Source organism: Fringilla coelebs, assembly GCF_963513975.1.
Source record: "Fringilla coelebs genome assembly, chromosome: 14".
In the NCBI taxonomy this organism is placed as follows: Eukaryota; Metazoa; Chordata; class Aves; order Passeriformes; family Fringillidae; genus Fringilla; species Fringilla coelebs.
Window position 1 is genome coordinate 14,515,451 of NC_140040.1, and position 16,004 is coordinate 14,531,454.

General features: G+C 41.4%; 1 protein-coding gene across 1 annotated transcript in view; it reads left to right on the forward strand.

Moving 5' to 3' along the window:
• The first annotated feature begins 692 nt into the window (after window positions 1–692).
• The window catches only part of URI1 (URI1 prefoldin like chaperone), a 41,068-nt gene continuing 25,756 nt past the window's right edge, over window positions 693–16,004 (forward strand). Inside the window, exons 1-2 of the mRNA XM_084215458.1 lie at window positions 693–1,153; window positions 12,240–12,274. Coding sequence (XP_084071584.1) covers window positions 1,079–1,153; window positions 12,240–12,274 — 110 coding nt within the window. The 5' untranslated portion in view covers window positions 693–1,078. The remainder of the gene's footprint in view (window positions 1,154–12,239; window positions 12,275–16,004) is intronic.

A 16,004-nucleotide genomic window follows, 5' to 3' on the forward strand; every position in this document is an offset into this window, starting at 1 on the left:
TAGATATTGGGGAGAAATTCTTTCATGTGAGGGTGGTGAGGCCCTGGCACAGGCTGCCTACAGAGGCTGTGGATAAAACAAAAGTGTTCAAGGCCAGGTTGGATGGAGCATAGAGCAGCCTGGTCTAGCAGAAGGTGTTCTGCTCATGGCAGGGGGGATGTGGGGATTTGGATTAGAGACTGTTTGGGTGTCAGGCATGGGCTGCCCAGGGAAGTGATGGAGTGACCATCCCAGGAGTGTTTAAGAGGTGTCTGGCACAAGCGCTGGGCAATGTGGTTTAGGAGTTACAAAGGTAATGCTGAGCAGATAGTTGGACTCGATGATCTTGAAGGTCTCTTCTCATCGCGATGATTCTATTCTATCTTTAAGGTCCTTTCTATGATTCTGTGATTGTTCAGCGCCAGCCGCCCTGCCAGTGCACACACATTCCCCAGAGCCGGCATCCCGAGGGCACTGCCTGTGACAGCACCTCGCAGTTACAGAGGACACACGGCTCTGTCTCTGCGTGGATCGGGATTAGTGCAGGCCCATCCGAGCGCCTCGCAGCCGCTGCTCCGCTTTCTGACGCCGAGGCCTTGGCGCCCGGGGCCTGCGCTCCGGAGCACCGGGCCGGCCGGGCTGCCAGGCAGCCCCGGGGGTGCCGGACCCCGGCGCGGGGGCCGGGCCGGGCCGGGCAGGGGGTGTGGAGCGCCCGCCTCTCGCGGCTCGCAGCCGGGTGCCTCCCGCGGGCCGCGGGCGCGTACCCAGAGTGCAGCAGGCGGGCGGGCGGCGGCGCGGCCGGACCCAGCGCCGGCACCCACGGCCGGCTCTCCCCCGGCGCAGCGGGAGCCGGGCCCAGGCGGCGGCGGCGCGGCCCAGAATGCGACACTGAGATGCTTCTTCCCCCGGCAGCGGCGGCGCCCCGGGCCCAGGCGGCGGCGGCCCCCGCGTGGATGCGGCTCTGGAGCCGGCGCTTCGCCCTGCACAAACATTTCTATAGGACTCATTCTCCCTGCTGAGGAGATCGGCCCAGACCGGCCGCTTTCCCTCCCCTCCATTTCCCCGCTGCCCCGGAGACCGCCGGCGCGGCCCGGCCCGCATGGAGGCCCCCGGCGGCGGCGCCTCGCCGCTGAGCCCCGCGCTGGTGGGGCGGCTCCGCCGGGAGCACGAGAAGGTAAAGGGGGCACCGGGGCCGGGCCGGGCCGGGGGGCGCGGGGGGCCGGGGCCGGGCTGGGGGGCCCGGGGCGGGGAGGGCACGTGGCCGCGTGACGTCACGGGCGGCGGGCGAGGCGGGCCGGGGCACCCGGAGACCCCCGGGCCGGGGACACCGTCCTGGGGACACAAACCCCCGGGATTCGGCCCCCGGAACAGAGCCCCCTGGACACAAACCCCCGGGACACACCCCCCCCTGTACACAGCCCCCCGGGACACCCCGGGAAGCGAGGTCGGGAGGCGGCAGGAGGGAAGGCCCGGCCCGCACCCCCTGCCCCGCCGCTGCCCCAGCCTGCCGTGGTTAGCAGCGCGCCCATGAACGCGTGTTTTTATCCTCCACACGCCTCTCCGTGATTTTTCCGGCCTTCGGGACAGTCACGCCTCCAAAACCTCCCAGCCGTGTCTGTGACCTGCGTCACGCCGGGGGCCAGCGTGCTCCTGGGCCAGCTTGAGGAGACCGTGTGTCAAAACTTAGTTGTTCATGACTTGCCTTAGTTGGTTATATTTGAAATGTGTTTCAAAGAACCAGATTTTTCTGCAGAAATATTTCCAAGAGTTCAGAGGCTGGTTCCACCTGAGACCATAACACAAAACTCAGGATACTTTTTCATGTTGATTACGCTCATGATCTAACTCAAGCGGGTCCTGCAAACCTAAGGAGTGTGATTTGGGGCTTGTAGATTCCAGCCTCGCAGTGAGCTCTGTGTGGGTGCAGGAGTCACTGGAAATAACTTGTGGTCATGTGCAGGGTGTTGTTGACACAATTACTGTCTACAGACCTTTCGCTTTTTCTATTCATGTGATTAAAAACTTTCTAAGCAGATGGTAAGATGCACATTAGAGTTCCTCACTTATAATGGAAGATTTTATCTCTAGCCTGTATTTTGTCACATGCTGGTTTAGTTGAGAAAAAGTGAGTAACACCTGTGGGGTATAAAAATGTGCCTTGTCTGGAATATTGTGTGCATAAATGTGTCTACTTTCGAATACCCATTAGATCATTACTAAAAGACCTGTGTAGCCAACTGACCATTAATGTGGATGAACAGTGAGAGGGTCTGCTGGAATCCTCTGCATCATCTGCCCTGCATGGATTGGAACCCATCCTGCCAATACCTGGTGATAGGAACTCGCCTGCTTGGGCTCCTTCAGTTAATTTTCAGGGTGGTGGAATCTGGTGAAGAATAATTTCCCTGGTACATTAGTGTCAGGCCTAATGTGTAAGCACACGTCTGCCGTAGCCACAGAGAATTATTCCCAGTTCATGGTAAGACCCCTCTGTAAGCAAGTTTAAGACTCTTCTTAAACAGATCTGCTCCAGTGGAAAAGAGGCCCAGGAGACCATTAATTAAGCCTCTGTTAGGCTGATGTACCAAAGTTATATTTTATCATACGGAAACTTTACATAATTTCTGCAAATTGGCTGAAAAAAATGGAACACTTCAGCTTCAATATGAAATTATACTAAAGAACTACATATCTTGGTTACAATGGAGTGTCGTGATGAAGATATAGTAGACTTTCCCTCTATGCAATGAATATATATAATTGGATTACAACGGTATTTTCAGTTACAAAAATATTGTATTTTAAGATGGAGGAGGTCTTTTCATTTCAGCTGCCTCTTCTTAGAGATCTGTATTTTTTCCACAGAATCACTGAAGTTGAAGGCTCCTGTGTTGTCTCAGCAGAAAGATGAAGGAGAATTAGTTACCCAGTACTTCAGTAAACTAGTAATTGTAGTGTGAGGATCATAGAAAATAGTGAAGTTACTTAGCCAGAACAATATCTCTATAAACTGGCAGGCAGATACATTTCTTTTAATTACTGGGATGTTGTGCTGTCCCAGTGATGCTTGATTAAGTACAAGGAAACCTATTTATTCCCATTAATGTGAGGGCAACCTTTAGTGAAATCGTGGAATACGGCAGTACCTATCTGCAGCATTAAAGATAATATTTGAATTGTGGTTATTTTAACACCCAGGCCATTTTACAAGCCTGGTTCAGCTATGGGTTTGAGCTTTTAAGTGCTAAAGAGCTGCCCTGGAGAACTTGTGAACTGAGGCTTCTTTCCTGCTTAAAAATACCGAAAGAAAAGGATGTCCATGACTTTCTGTCTTTAATCAGATGGAGGCTGCAACTTCTAGGTTTAGGACCCCTGGTGAAAAGTAATTTTAATTCTTGTTTAGGACTGCTTGCCTGTTGGACAGATTTCATCTTGTTAATTTGTGGTGATAGTAAGACCAAACTGTTAAAAGCAATTTTCAGTGCTCCTACTAAAGGCACTTTGTATAAAAACATGACTTAGAATGTGTATCTTGGGGATAAATTATAGAAGAATATCTAGTAATTTTCATGATAAAGACCATCATTGGAAGCACAATGCCTGCGTAAAGTTTTGAATATTTCTGTAAGAAGAGTATAATGTATGTGTCATGGATTACTTGTAAAAGCAATATATGTTAGCTGAAAATACTGCAGTAAATCTATTGCAAGTTAGTAGAGGAATTATAAAATGAATATTTAAATAGGAGGTTTCTCATGCTATATGTCCTGCGTTTAAACGTAATATTTGATATACATTTATTCCTGCAGTCAAGTGGGTTGGGATTACTAACTGATGGGAAGTTGACAAGTCAGATGTGTACGATTTGGAAAGACTTGTGTAGACAGTGAATTTACAGTGGGATGATAGGTTCTATAGTTCCTGAGCAATGCAATGACAATACGTGTAATGGGAGACATTACAGAGCCAATTAGACCCAAGAGACATTTGCAGAGTGCAGACACAGGCATGGAGAATCTAAAGGATTCCAGTATTAGATGGCAATATGATTTTTTTTTTTTGTATTGCACTGACAAACACACTTTTTTATTTTCCTTTTTAGAGAAATTAGGACAAGGAAGTGACTCTCCTGTCGCTCACCATGACAGCAAAGCACAAGTAGATTGAGTGCAGCTCTTACTGTAACTCATTGGCCATTATGACATACTGTGCATTATGACATATTCTTAATTTTTATGAATTTAAATGGTAGAGCTGTATAATCTTTAATTTCCAAATGATTTTCAATACTTAAAGTTTTTTGACAGTTAAAAAACTTGTAGGTGGGTTATGGAGAAACAAATCACAGAATCCTAAGCTTACACTCTTTTAAATTGTTTCCTCTTCTACATGATTTACTTCTGGGGCTGACTGCTTCTGTTTGTCTTTTCCAAGTAATATCTGTGCTATGAAATCAGCAACTTGGCAGTTTTAGAGCTGTTCCTGCAGTCTGAAAAGGAGCAGTAAAGCAGAGTAAGGTCTTGTTCACTTGATATTGCTGCAGGAGCCACTGGAAATCAGGAAGTGCTTGCCTGTGGACTCACAGATGAGACTCAGATGTGCTTTCCAGTGCAGTGTCTCCCATGGTTTGCACTTTTTCCAACCTATGTCCCAGTTCAGAGAATCCAGAGAACGCCTGGGTGTGAGCCACCAGTGCAGCAGGACTTCATTTTTCACAATAACAGTTTGAGAAAATGGAACAGAGTGTCTAAAGCTTGATTTGATGCGCTCCTTTTAAAAAGAACATGTGTGAAGCTTTATTTGCCCTATTCCTTTTTAAAAGGTACCTGGACAATTGCCTTTTTGGAAATTGTGATGACATACACTCCACCCTGTCCACTGATTCCAGTAATGGTTTTTCAGGTGCTGCATTCAAGTAAAAGGGCTAATTCAGTCATGATCTGGAAGCTTTTTATGGAATACTTATTGTTCCTCCAATGTTAATTGATCATCACTTTTACTTTTTTAGTCAATATTTGTCCATGTTCTTATTAGTATGAGTTAAATACCCACAAGTTTATATAGTGCCAAGAGCTGTGAAATAAATTAACAGATCTTCAGTAGGTTTTTTAATGGCAATTGGAGGAGACTTGACAAAAGGGTTTAAAGCCTTTATTCTGGAGAGGGCAAGCCTGTGTTCAACCTCATTGGTAACTAAAATGTGTAGATGAGATTATATGTGTAGATGACAAAAATTGAAGTCTTACTGAATTGTGCTGCTCTTACAGCTGTCTGCAGAGGCTGTGAGTAGATGCAGTGACCAGGGTACCATTTGGGAATGGTCTTCAGTATCTTTGCACATCTCCATTCCATAGGTTCAGCTTGTCTTCTCAGGTCTGTTTGGATGCTCCTTGTCTCAAGTACTTCTTTCATCCTTTGAGGTTGTGAAATAATGCTTGTTTTAGTCTGAGCCTCCAGTGTTGCAAGTGGATCTGCTGGCTCAGACCTTACCTCTTTTTGCCCTCAGAGCAGCAGGTACTCTAAGGCTTTGTGTTTCTTTCGTTGCATTGGGACACTGCTGCACTGTGCAGGTGCTGCTTTTGTAGTTCCTCTTGTCTGTTAGCACAGGCTGCAGCACATGAACAACAGTCTCAGACCTTTGCTCAAAATTTTCATTAATGATCATGTAAGTTGTCCAACTGACTTGAATTTGAACAACTTGTTAATCTTTTTGTGTGTACTTCTTTCAATTCTTTAGCAGTTTTAGGGTGGCGCATTTGTGACAGTGCTTAGTGAACTGGGCGGGGATTCAGCTTAAAAACAAACTTTATTGTTGACATTTTTGCACCTTTTCCCCCCCCCCTCTTTCCTGGACTATTTTTCATCCACTGTGGATTCCTAATGTGGTTACAAATGTCTGTCAGCAGATCATGTCAGCTTTGGGAGGATGAGACAGTGGAGCTGAGTAGCAGGAGCCAGGGAGGGATGACGCTGAGTTTACTCAGGACTGTGGCTGAAAGCTGAACCACAGCCTGCAGCTATGTCTGTGAGGCAGGTGTCACAGCTCATGGCAGTTTTAAGCCAGTTAAACTTAGGTTTTGCTAGCAGCATAGTTTTTGCACCATAAACTCCATCAAAGCTTGCAAAACCTGCTTGAGATGTTGGGCTGCTTAGATCATAGGAGTTCTGTGCCTGTGCTGGTCTGCTGCTCTCTATGTCCCTGAGCGAGCCTGGCTATGGTGTAGCCACACAGATATCATTACCTGACCTCAGCTGAAATACTAAGTTTTGAGTTCTTATCTCTGTCTCAAGATGAAGTTACAGGGCATGGACACTGGCTTGGTGCCAGTGAAGGATGAGATCTTACTCTGTGTTCATTGCTTGCCTCACTTCACCTGGTTTGGAGTTAGTGAACTCACTCAGCAGAAGACATCCTGCTGCCCACGGTGTGTAGAATTTTTGAGCTCCCCAAAATAATTTTGGTCAGAACTTAGTATTTATTTATTGATAAATAATAGTTATGTACTACTTTTTCTGCAAAACTGCAAGACTCATAGGGGTGTACACAATTAATAGAAAAATAGTAGATCTTACTTGTTTTCTTCTAAAGAAAAGTAAAAATTGTGGCAATGTTTCTAAGTAAGATTTTTTACTTTAGGAAAAAATGTTTGCCATGATTCAGATTTCTTTCTCTTTTCCTGCAGTATTCTTCCCAAACCCATTTCTTCAAAAGGCAAAAGTTTCCACCCAAAGGGGGTTTTATGTTAATAATTTTTTGGAATATAGCATTTTTGAGTAATATGATTTAATAAATGAATATGAGAACTCAGAAGTGCTTTCTTCCTTTTGCATTAGATCATACAGTGTGCCAACAGACTGAAGAATTTTTAATAGTTTTATTTCATTTTTTGATTGAAAAAGGGGCTCTAGGAAAAACAATTGTACAAATGTTAATTCTGTCTTTCTCTGTCAGTGATTGCTGTGTTCTAGGCAAGTACTGTGTAGTTTCCTAGAGCAAAAAATGAAAATTCATTTTAAATGTTTATTTTTTTCTGTGGCTTGTTATATCCTTGTTACCAAGAGCTGATTAAATATTTGACCACCCATTAGTGTTCTATAATGTAAAGTGGTATGTGAACTGGTAATTTCATGGGTAAAATTTTAGTATTTGGGGGTACAAGGGGGAAATCTCATGCATGAGTTGCATGGCAGAGAGGGTTTTGATACTGCAAACATTTGCAGATGGAGGCAGCTCATGTGCATGTATGAACCACAGTAAATACTTGAATGTGAAATATTTAACATTTAGAGCTATGCAGAGTTGGAGTCACCTGAAGGAAGTCAGTAATAGAAATGATGTTGGATTTGTCATGAGCCTTGAAAACATGGATCTGCATGTCAGCATACACTGGTGGAAGGTTCTGAACAACAGAACCTAGGTTGAAACAGATATTTTTATAGTCCCAAATGGCAGGGACAGTCTCCTGAAGGCAAGTCATTGGTTTTAGACTTTATTAGACCCTTACTTTAATTACCACCTCATTACTTGCTTTGCTTCCACAAAAAGTATTCCATACTGTCATTTTTCCCTAAGTAACTGGAAATGTGATTGAAAGGGATGTTTAAAGTGAGACTAATTCAAGATTAAATAGTCACAAATTATATTATTGCTACATGTAAACAAATTACTTGCATATCTGATTTTATTCAGATTACTTTTCAAGTGGTAAATAATGCTTTATCACTTATATAGTGCTCTTACATCTTTAGAGTGCTTTTCTCACATTAATTAATCATCATTAAACACTCTGAGGTGGGTAGGTTAATACTATTATCCCCATTTTGCAGATGAAGAAATGTAGACTGAGAGGTTGTGATTTGCTCAAGGCCATATAGAAGAAACAGAATCAGAGCTGGGATTAGATCTGTGTCCCTAGCTTCTAATTTCAGAAGACCAGCCAGATTGTGAGCCACAGTTTTGAAGCAAAGTGCTCAAGTGTGCCTGTAGAACCAGCAGACATTTGCTTGGCCTAACTTGCAACTTGTTTAAAGGGAAACTTTGCTTTTGTGCTGTCCTTCACATTTCCACCTTCATACTTGCAAGTGTGGAAATGGCCTCTCATTCATTTAGGACCTCTTCCTAATCTGATGCAACATTTTTATTTTCATCATTTTCATTGAATTTAACTTCCATCATGGAAACTTAAAAGTTTCTTCTTCTCTGGACTTGAACGTAACTATATGGCTCACATAGAGCAGGTTTAGCATTGGTGCCCCAAACTGCCTGCAGGTGATACCAGGACCAGCTCTGTTACTTACAGTTTTTCACAAGCTGAGACATAAATAAGGTTCTGACTTGGCAGCTTGTTTTACTGCTGTTCTGAAGGGGTGAGAGAGAATTGCCCTCTGTGTGCTGAACCCAGCACCTTTGTGGGCAGTGCCCAGTTGCTCAGTAGGGAGAAACATTTACTCGCATGCCCCCCACCTTGGAGAAGTACCTGAATAAAACAATGTAGTCTGGGAATGGAGAGGAGATCTCTTTGTGCTACCACTTTGTTAATCAGAAGCACCACAGAGAATTATATTCAGCTGTTAGTGATGTGAGCACCTGCAGAAGTAACATCAGGAAAAATAAGGTGCAGGAAGGAAATGCCCTTGTACAGGAGGGTGAAAGCCTGCTGGGGTGAGGTGGGATAGCTTGGAGACCCATGGCACGTACAGATAAGGATCTGCTTTATGCTACAGCATCCTTTTCACCTGTGCTCATTGCCAGGGAAACGTTGGAAATGACTGTAGAGCCTGGCTGCTGAGTTAGGAGCTCTGGCTTCCCTTCCCAGCCCTGAGCAGTCAGTGGCTGTAACTCAGCCTGCAGAATCAGTGCACTGGTTTTTCAAAGTGCAGCTTGCTTGAATTCATGGAGGAAATTCTGAACTCTTTGAATGCGAGATGATGGAGAAGGTATCATATAGATAGGGAAGGGAGAATGTGTTGCAGAGAGAAGGAATTCTCTGTCTTAGGTCAGCTAATGAAGTCCTTGGCTGGATGATAGGAGCTGCCTGGGGGTGATTTGGAGTCATTAGCCTGCAATCTGCCCTGGGATCACACTGGTGAGGTGGAACTGGGGACACCTGGGATGTGATCACAGGTCTAAAGCTGATCCTCTTGTGACACCTACAAACGAGGGATTCCCTAAAAGCAGCAACGCAGGCAGCCCTAGAAATAGCTCAGGCACGTAGCAGTGAGAGCAGAACAAGCACATAATCTGCTGGAAGGGTTTGAGTATAATCCAGCAGGAATTTGTGCAGGGGTGGCCTCTCCCCTGTCCCCAGGAGCTGCTTGTGGACTCACAGGTGTGATTCTGGTGGGTCAGGGGCTTGAGAAGCACTGCATTTTAACAACTGGCTGTTGGTGAAAAGGAAGGAAACAAGATATTTACCTATTTGCTTTCTTTTAAGACTATGGAATATGTTTTCTGACAGTGGATCCTGTTTTAATAAACAGATCCATGATTAGGTAATGTTAAGTCTGCTGCAAGAGTAGTTTAATAAATATTTTAGTATGCAGATAAGCCACTGATAACCATGTGCATTCACAAACTCATACATTTTTATGCCTAAAAGGGGAGAATTCAGAGTTTGTTGAAACTACTTCACTATGGTGCCTTAAAAGTAAGGCATACTTGGTGGCACTAGCTGTCCAGGTAAATTGAACTCAAGTGGATAAACAAGCAGGTCATTTATTTTATTTACCCTAAAAGGGTTTTTCATTCTTTAATTGTAACTCTGGTTATAAATTATGTGTGGAAGATAGACTAATGATTTTCCTGTGTTTGATTAAAGGCAAAGAATCAAAGATTTGTTTATATATTTATCTATTTGTTTCTTTGCTCTGATAAGACCAGTTGTTATCCAAACAGTGGGACTGACCTAATAAAGGTCATATGCATAATTGATCTCCATCTGTTTTTCAATATTTATTCTCTCTATTCTTTAATAGACTTCAGTTCCAGAAGTGCAGCCTGCAACATTTTTAAGGTGGTATATTTTAGCACTTCTGTGAAAGGTCTCATTTTATGCTGGCCACTGAAATGAAAAGGTTTGTTGTTGGTTCCACCCTTTGGTATCCCTTCAAGAGAGATTATATCAAAGAAGAAGAATTAAATTAAAATTGATTGGTGTTATTGATTTTTCTCCTTTTTTTTTTTTTTTTTTCCTTTAAGGGGGATAAAGGGTGATGGAAACAGCATATGCCCCTATGCTGTTTTGCTGATGGACTATTTCTTAAAAACATAAAAAGCATATGTGCCCAATTTACATATTTACTAATTAAAAAAGCTTCCTGGAAACATTAAGTAGACTATCTTCTGCAACCTTTAACATTGTGGCTAATGGATATAGCCTGGAAATTTTCATAGAAGGTCCTCTAAATAATGTAAATGATTATGAATATGTAACTAGTTAATATGCAGCTACGAAAGGATTATCATGTAGAGGTTAATGAACATGCTGCTCTTATGGTTTGCAGGGCTTTTCTTTTTGTGCTTTCAGCTCACTTCATGCATGGAAAGTCATGTATTGGGAATGGAAAGCTTCCTGTCTTTTCCATCTTCATCTGTAATGGGGCAATTAAATGGAAACTTTCTTAAAGGATTTCATAAACATTTTTTGTATGCTAAATTGTGTTGTGTACTTCACAGTCACTGCCAAATGTGAAAGGATGAAGGATGTGGATAGAATAGGCTTGGACTCCTCAACTTGTTAGTGAGGGGCTCCAGTGTGCCTTAGCTTTGTTACCAGACAACTTATGTCTCCTGCAGAAACTTTATTCTTAAAATGGGCTTCGTATTAATTGTATGAATTAGATTTCTGGCTTGATGTCCTGTACAAGTCTGTGTATTTACTCTGAAGCTTAAAAATAGTTGCCTTGCACATTAAGGAAGATATTTTGCTAGGCATTTGATTTGTAGGAGTTTAAAGCAAATGATAAATTTAAACTTGGCTTATGTGGGATGAGCTACCTGGCTGACTTTCCTGATGGATTATGAAATAACGTAACCACAAATGTAAAGCTGATCCTTTTCATTTAAGAACTTTGCTCTGTTTAAAGAATTATTAGCTCACAAAGTAGTCCCATTTTTTTTACTCCTGCATGAGTAGGAAGTGCAGGGTCTGAGATCTGTTGTGCAAAAGCTGCACATATGCTAAGTGAAAAAAAAAATGTCTTTCATTCTGTTGTTTGGGAAAAAAAAAAGAATTATCTGCTCCAGTGATTTCAGTGGTACTTGAATGTATGTTATTGTTTTCTCTGCAAATTTTCTCATTAATTGCTTTTGAATGTTAGCATTATTTTGGCTATAGGAAAAACGAAATTTGTAAAAAAAAATCTAGAAAACACTTATATTGAGAAGCTGTCTAGACATATTTAACTGCCTCATGGCTTCATTGCATTTCATATAATTGAATGAAATTGTGTTATATTTTTGGTAACTATTATTCAGAGATCAGAATATGGTTTAAAAGACAAAATCTCCATGTAATTGTGGCAGAGAAGGTCACAGGTTCCAGCATCCTGCCTGTTTGCTATATATAGTCTAAAAAATTGCAGTTAAAAAAGATAAAAGTATTTAATTGTAACAATGTGCTTTATTTTGTAAATTCTTTTGTATCTCATGGGAAAGCCGGTGGCATAAGGAAGTGAAGTACCTTTTTTGACACGCAGGAAGAAGAGGAGCCAGCAGTCCATCATGGTGTCAAATACCTATGTATTTACACAGCACAAAGTTAATTTGGGCTTTTTCAAGTTAAAATGGCCAGTGGAGACATTTTTTGATGTACTGATAGAGGAAAAATGTTTTTGGTGCCGTGAGATTCATTTGTTTTGCTTTTTAATGACTTGAGTATGGGAGTTACATTGATGTCTTGTTATAATTTATGTTGTTTTCTTATTCTGCAAACATGTAACACTGAAAATAGATCGGCAGATTGCACAAACTGCTACTTATCTCAGATCGTGTGTCACCTAATAGTTATGGAGCAGGTATTGTACCAAAATAAGAAGTGAAAAGCTGTGATTTTTTTCTGTGGTTATCACTCTGCATTAGCCTGTGATAAAGTGTGCTGCTTAAGAACGACCATTCACACGCCTTTGCCCTGACAAATAAAAATGTGGATAGAGGCAGCACCAAATCTGTAAAGCTCCTGTTCTAGTTTCTGATGCATTGACATTGCAGCTGTGTGCTTAGCTTTGTTTTTTTCATGAGTAGTTATCTGTTTTAATGACAGGTGGTCACTGGCTGCCAAGAAAAAATCCAGCACTGGTAAGTAAAAAAAGTCTACATGTCTAAAATACTGATGAGTAGTCTAGTTTTGGTTTAGTAAAGTATTGCTGTTTATTCTGATGGGAGTCAAATCCTGCTGGCATGTTTTGGGGATTATAGTTAGTGATAGTTCAGAATTGTTGCAATGTACTCTCCTTAAAATATATTTATTTCTCACTGATACAATTAAATTACAAATACAGTGAGCCTCAGTGTTTATACTTCTGCCTTAAAAACCTATCTCATCTGTCATTTTTGCCCAAGTAACCTTGTTGGATGAATGCTTAATCTGCCTGAATGGTGAAAAGGTGCTCCCAGGGTAGAATTATTGTTGTTTTCTAACTATGGAGCAAGGAGGGAAATTTCACTTGTTCCCCTCTATGTGCTGAAACAATGTGGAAAGTAATGTTTCACTGATACCCACCCCCCCCTCCAAGTAAAGCACATGCTAAAGCTTAGTTTTTAATACTTCAAATAAATGGTTTGTTATATTAAAAAAATTATCTCTGGGCATTTTTTCTCTGTTGGCAATCCATGGTTAATAGAAAACATACCTAGTAAATAATAGTTTTGTATGGCATCTGAGGAAAATGTACATTTAATGGTGAATGAAATCTTATATTATGAGTTACTGTGAGATATAACAGTTGATCTTACAGATATCAAATTACGATATAGCCATGCTGTGTTTACCATGATTTTACTGAGAGAACAACAGGAGCTGTCTTGATTATTGTCTGCAGGGTTATTGCAGAATCACAGCAACTGCCCCTTTAGTGGTGAGATTAAACCTTTGGTTATACACCATCAAGCATATAATATTTTAAATTTATTTTAAGAGGCTTTTTCTTCATGCCTGAAAGATCTCCAAGCAAATAATTTATATTTAGTGTGTATCAAATGTTTTTAGTTTAAATGCACATAGGCTGCAAGCGCTGGATAAGAGGAAAAAAAATCAAGGCAATCTATACACATCATCATATTAAATTCTGACTATTGGCTTGCAAAAATAATCTAAAACTAATATGTTTCATTTATGTTTAAAATTCAGAGGCTGCATTAATTTTCAATAAGGGAAATATTGAAGTGCCTACTGGTGCTGCTGTGGTGAAGGCAGGCAGAATATCTCCAGCACTTTCTCAGGAGCTTTGCAGTGTCTGTGCCTCCTGGCTCCCATGTGCAGTTCTGCGTTTGCATTCTTCCACTCAGACAGGACTTTCAGAAATAAACTATTTGGCAGAAAGCTGCAAAATTTGAACAGATTTTTGAGCATTTGGAAAATTGTGACAATTATTTTCCTTTTTACAAGGGCTGAGGTTTGTGGAGTGGCCTGGGAGTGTTGGCTGTGGAAAGAGGAGATGCTCCTCTGTTTGCTTTTGTGCCAACTCTGGCAATGACCCCATGAACTTGGGGGTTTTGGCCACAGAACCTCTAATGAAAAAAATAACTTAGTGATTTATTTTATATAGAAAAACAGTTTGTATAGCATCCATACAATCTTTATTTCATAAAAAAACCCCTTAAAATTTATTACTCTTATTTAGATCTTGATTGTGCAAGAGCTGAGTGCTCTTGTTTCAACTGAATAATTTGCTCATGTAAGACCTTTTAAGTAGTCAGTGACACAGAAGGATGTTGAATAGAATTGGGTGAATAACAATAGGGTCTTAAAATGCTCAGCTTCAGTATATTTCCATTAAATTATTTTCTTTTCCATTTTTCAGTGCACTTTTTGAAGTATATTTCTAAAGCCATGAATCCAGTAATGGGTTGGGTGTGGGATTAATAGCTAGACATGCATTTCCCCTTCTAGGGACATGTTCATAGCTGGAGTACCAGTATTCCTCCTCCCTGTTCCCTTTGGTTCTTCACTGCCTGTTGTGGCAGGCTGTAGCACTGGCACACCCCAGTGCTTGTGAAAGCATCAGCTATACATGAAGAGAAAGCTTCCTTCCTTAAGTAATGCTGTGTGAGGCCAGTTATATAAAATGATCAATTTAAATTTTCTTTATCTGCATGGCCCAGTTCAGAATGTGACCCCACTCACAGAGATTGCTGAGGAAACCTCCACCATGGCAAAGAGCAGCTGTCCCAGTACAAAAAGCAGGATGCTTTGCTTCTAAAGTAGCACAGCTTCTGTGGCAAGTGATTTCTCCTGGACCCTGATCAGATTATTCAGTAACACACAGCAGTCAGACCTTAGTGTCTTCTTTTCAGGTTAATGAAGAAATGTTGAGTGACTTTCAGCTATGAAATGATGGAAATGTTTAATCCTGCTGTGACGGGGGGATTGTAGTGCCAGGCTCTTCCCACAGAGTCCTCTCCTGCACTTGAGACATGTGCCAGGTCTTGTTTTTCAGTGGCTGCTTGGAGTCCATTTCTCAAATCCAGATCTCTCGAGGCGAAGGCTGGGTTCTGTAAATAGCATTAAGTAATTGATTGTTATTGTTGACACCAAGTTTTCATTATATTCCTTCCTCCCCCAAAACATCACAGTGCATTTTGCTAAGATTCATGAGTTTGTCCTTCTTTGAAGAAAGTGAATTATGTTTTCACTCTTATGTGGGCAAGGGACAGAAAGAATTGCCTAAAATGTCTGGGAGAAATCTGCTGTCAGAGCAAAGCAGCAGCAAGAATCTTTTGTAAATCAGTTCTGTGGAATATTGTTTTAATGTCCAAGTGGCATAAAAACCTAAATTCTTTTTTTTCAGGATGAGTTCAACAACTTAAAATAGGTATAAAGTAGGGTGGTTACACCAGAGTTCAAGTGTGAAGCAAATGAGTCAAACATAAGAGTATCAGATAATTTTTCAAAATGAATGCTGAAAAAGATTTCACTCTGCTTATGAATCTAAGAAAATCAATAGTAATATTTTGAGAGTTGTGTTATCAACTATGACATTCATTTTTCAGCACATTTATAGATTGCTTTCCTGAATCATCCTCAGAAAACCTGTAATTTGCATCTTGGGTCAGCATTGCTAAGTGTGCTGCTCTGTGCTTTCAGTTGCCTTTTATTGCAGAATTTACTACCATATATATGTTTATTGTTTTGAAGTACAAGTAAACAATATCATCAAACCTGACATTTATATGCCAGCTACTTCATGGAGGAGCTGATTTCTGACCATCTTTAGAATGGCAGGGGTCCATTAAAAGACTTTTTCCAGACAAATTTAAGTATTTAAGAATGCCTTTACAAAAAAAGGCTTTTTTAGAGGGAGTGTAGTTGCTTGTTTTGCACACAGTAATATCCCTGCAGCCACTGAATCACTCACTGTTTGTTGCAAAATGTTGTGAAAAGCCAGGTGTCTGCCTTGGGAATGAATTCCTTGTCCCAGTTCACCAAACCATTTCTCTCCTGGGTAGCAACAGGTAGCATGAGCCTTGTTTACAGTTTAGGTAGAGAAGTATCAGAAGGGATGCTTGAAGATGTGACAGAATTGTGGTGGTTGAGCCATCTTTCAGGAGTGTTGACTCTTGATAGGAATACAGAGTTCATGGGAAAATCAGAATTAAGTACAATTTTGCTCATTTATGTCAGCTCAAACTGAGGTCCGTTTATGAGCTCTGTATTACAAATGATAATTTGAAGAATTTGCCTCTTAAAAAGCATGAACTGGATTTTCAGTTCTTTTTCTAAATATTGGTGGTGTTATAACTTGGGCTTGAACATGGAGTGAGATATTTCAAATCCTAGTGAAAGAACTGCTTCTTTGCACCATGAAAA